Genomic DNA, 1,696 nt, shown 5'->3' on the forward strand with positions numbered 1-1,696 from the left:
GTTCGATTTCGGTCAAGGGCATGTACCTGGGTTGCGGGCACATCCCCAGTGGGGGATGTGCAGGAGGCAGCTGATCGATGTTTCTCTCTCATCGATGTTTCTAACTCTCTATCTCTCTCCCTTCCTCTCTGTAAAAAATCAATAAAATATATTTTAAAGGGCCAGAAGGTTGAGAATCACTGACCTAGCCTCTTAAGTGAAGCTATACCTACCACAAATGTCCACCCACATCCAAGGGAAGAAGACCTCTTGATGGGAGGAGTGTCAGAGAATTTGTTAACATACTTTTTAAATCCTTTACATAAAATTGTGTTTTTTAAAGGAAATAAATATTCTTTGTTTATTCATTTTAAATAGCTTTACTGAGAGAGATATGTCATATACCACACATTTCACTCATTTAAAGTGTACAATTCATTATTTTAATAAGTTCACAGGGTTATGTTAGCATCACTATGATCTAATTTTAGAACATTTTTATCCCTCACAAAAGAAACCCATACCCACTCCCCTTCTCTTCAGCCTCTGTAAACCACACTTTTACTTTCTATCTCTGTAGCTTTGCCTGCTTTGAACATTTATAAGCTGAATAATACAATATGTGGTATTTTGATACTGGCTTCTTTCAATTAGCATGTTTTTGAGATCATCATACTGTAGCATGTATCAGTACTTTATTCCTTTTTATTGCTCAGTAACATTCTATAGAATAGATATTTTATGCATTTATCCATTGATCAGTTGATAGGCATTCAGGTTGTTTCTACCTTTTTATTTTATTTTGTTGTTGTTAATCCTCACCCAAGGATGTTTTTTCCATTGATTTTCAGAAAGAGTAGAAGGGAAGGAGGGAAGAAAGGAAGAGAGAAACATCAATGTGAGAGAGACACATCAATAGGTTGCTTCCCCAACATGCCTCATCCGGGGTTGGGGATGGAATCTGAAGTTCAGGTATGTGCCCTTGATTGAAAATCAGGCCAATGGCCCTTCGCTGCACAGGACAACGCTCAATCAACTGAGCCACTCCGGTTGGGCCAAACTGTTTTTCAAAGTGTCTGTATGATTTTACATTTCCACCAGCAGCATTACAATTTCTTCACTCATAAAATTTTGATAAAGGGGAAAAGCACAGGGAGTAGAAAGTGTGTGGAACTGGGTTTTAATTTGTATTCTGCACTCCACTTCACCTCACTGATAAAATAATTTAGCTTTTCTAGTCCCCATTTTCCTAAGATTCCTTTCAGTTCTCTAATTCTTTGAGCATTTCATGAGGGGAGGTAAGCATTGCTAGAAGCATTCAGGCAAATCTGGGTGAACAAAGGGAATGTGATAAGATATAAAATTAAATTAAGGTTAGATTAGTTGATAGTGGAGAATCCTTTCCAATTCTAAAATTTTATAATTCTATTTTGTGTTTATGTATTTAGTAACATGTGAGCTAATCCTATATAATAAAGAACTAATATGCTAATTAGACCAAACAGCAGAATGACCATCCAGACGACCTTCCGGACGAAGGCGCGGCTGCGAGGGCCAAGCCCCTTGCACGAATTTCGTGCATTGGACCTCTAGTATAAATATAATACTTCATCTTCTCTCATCATCTACACTAATAAAAGAAAAACATGGTAATTGGCATACGACCGCTACCCTTTTCATTGGCTAATCAGCGAGATATGCAAATTAGTCGACAGCC

At 37.6% G+C, this 1,696-nt stretch overlaps 1 protein-coding gene across 1 annotated transcript in view; it reads left to right on the top strand.

Annotated features, from left to right (window-relative positions):
• The first annotated feature begins 912 nt into the window (after positions 1-912).
• Positions 913-1,696, top strand: part of RP2 (retinitis pigmentosa 2 (X-linked recessive)) — a 25,991-nt gene continuing 25,207 nt past the window's right edge. Inside the window, exon 1 of the mRNA XM_006753338.2 lies at positions 913-951. Within this exon, the coding sequence (XP_006753401.1) occupies positions 913-951 (39 nt within the window). The remainder of the gene's footprint in view (positions 952-1,696) is intronic.

The sequence above is a fragment of the Myotis davidii genome, unplaced genomic scaffold, assembly GCF_000327345.1.
Source record: "Myotis davidii unplaced genomic scaffold, ASM32734v1 scaffold411, whole genome shotgun sequence".
In the NCBI taxonomy this organism is placed as follows: domain Eukaryota; kingdom Metazoa; phylum Chordata; class Mammalia; order Chiroptera; family Vespertilionidae; genus Myotis; species Myotis davidii.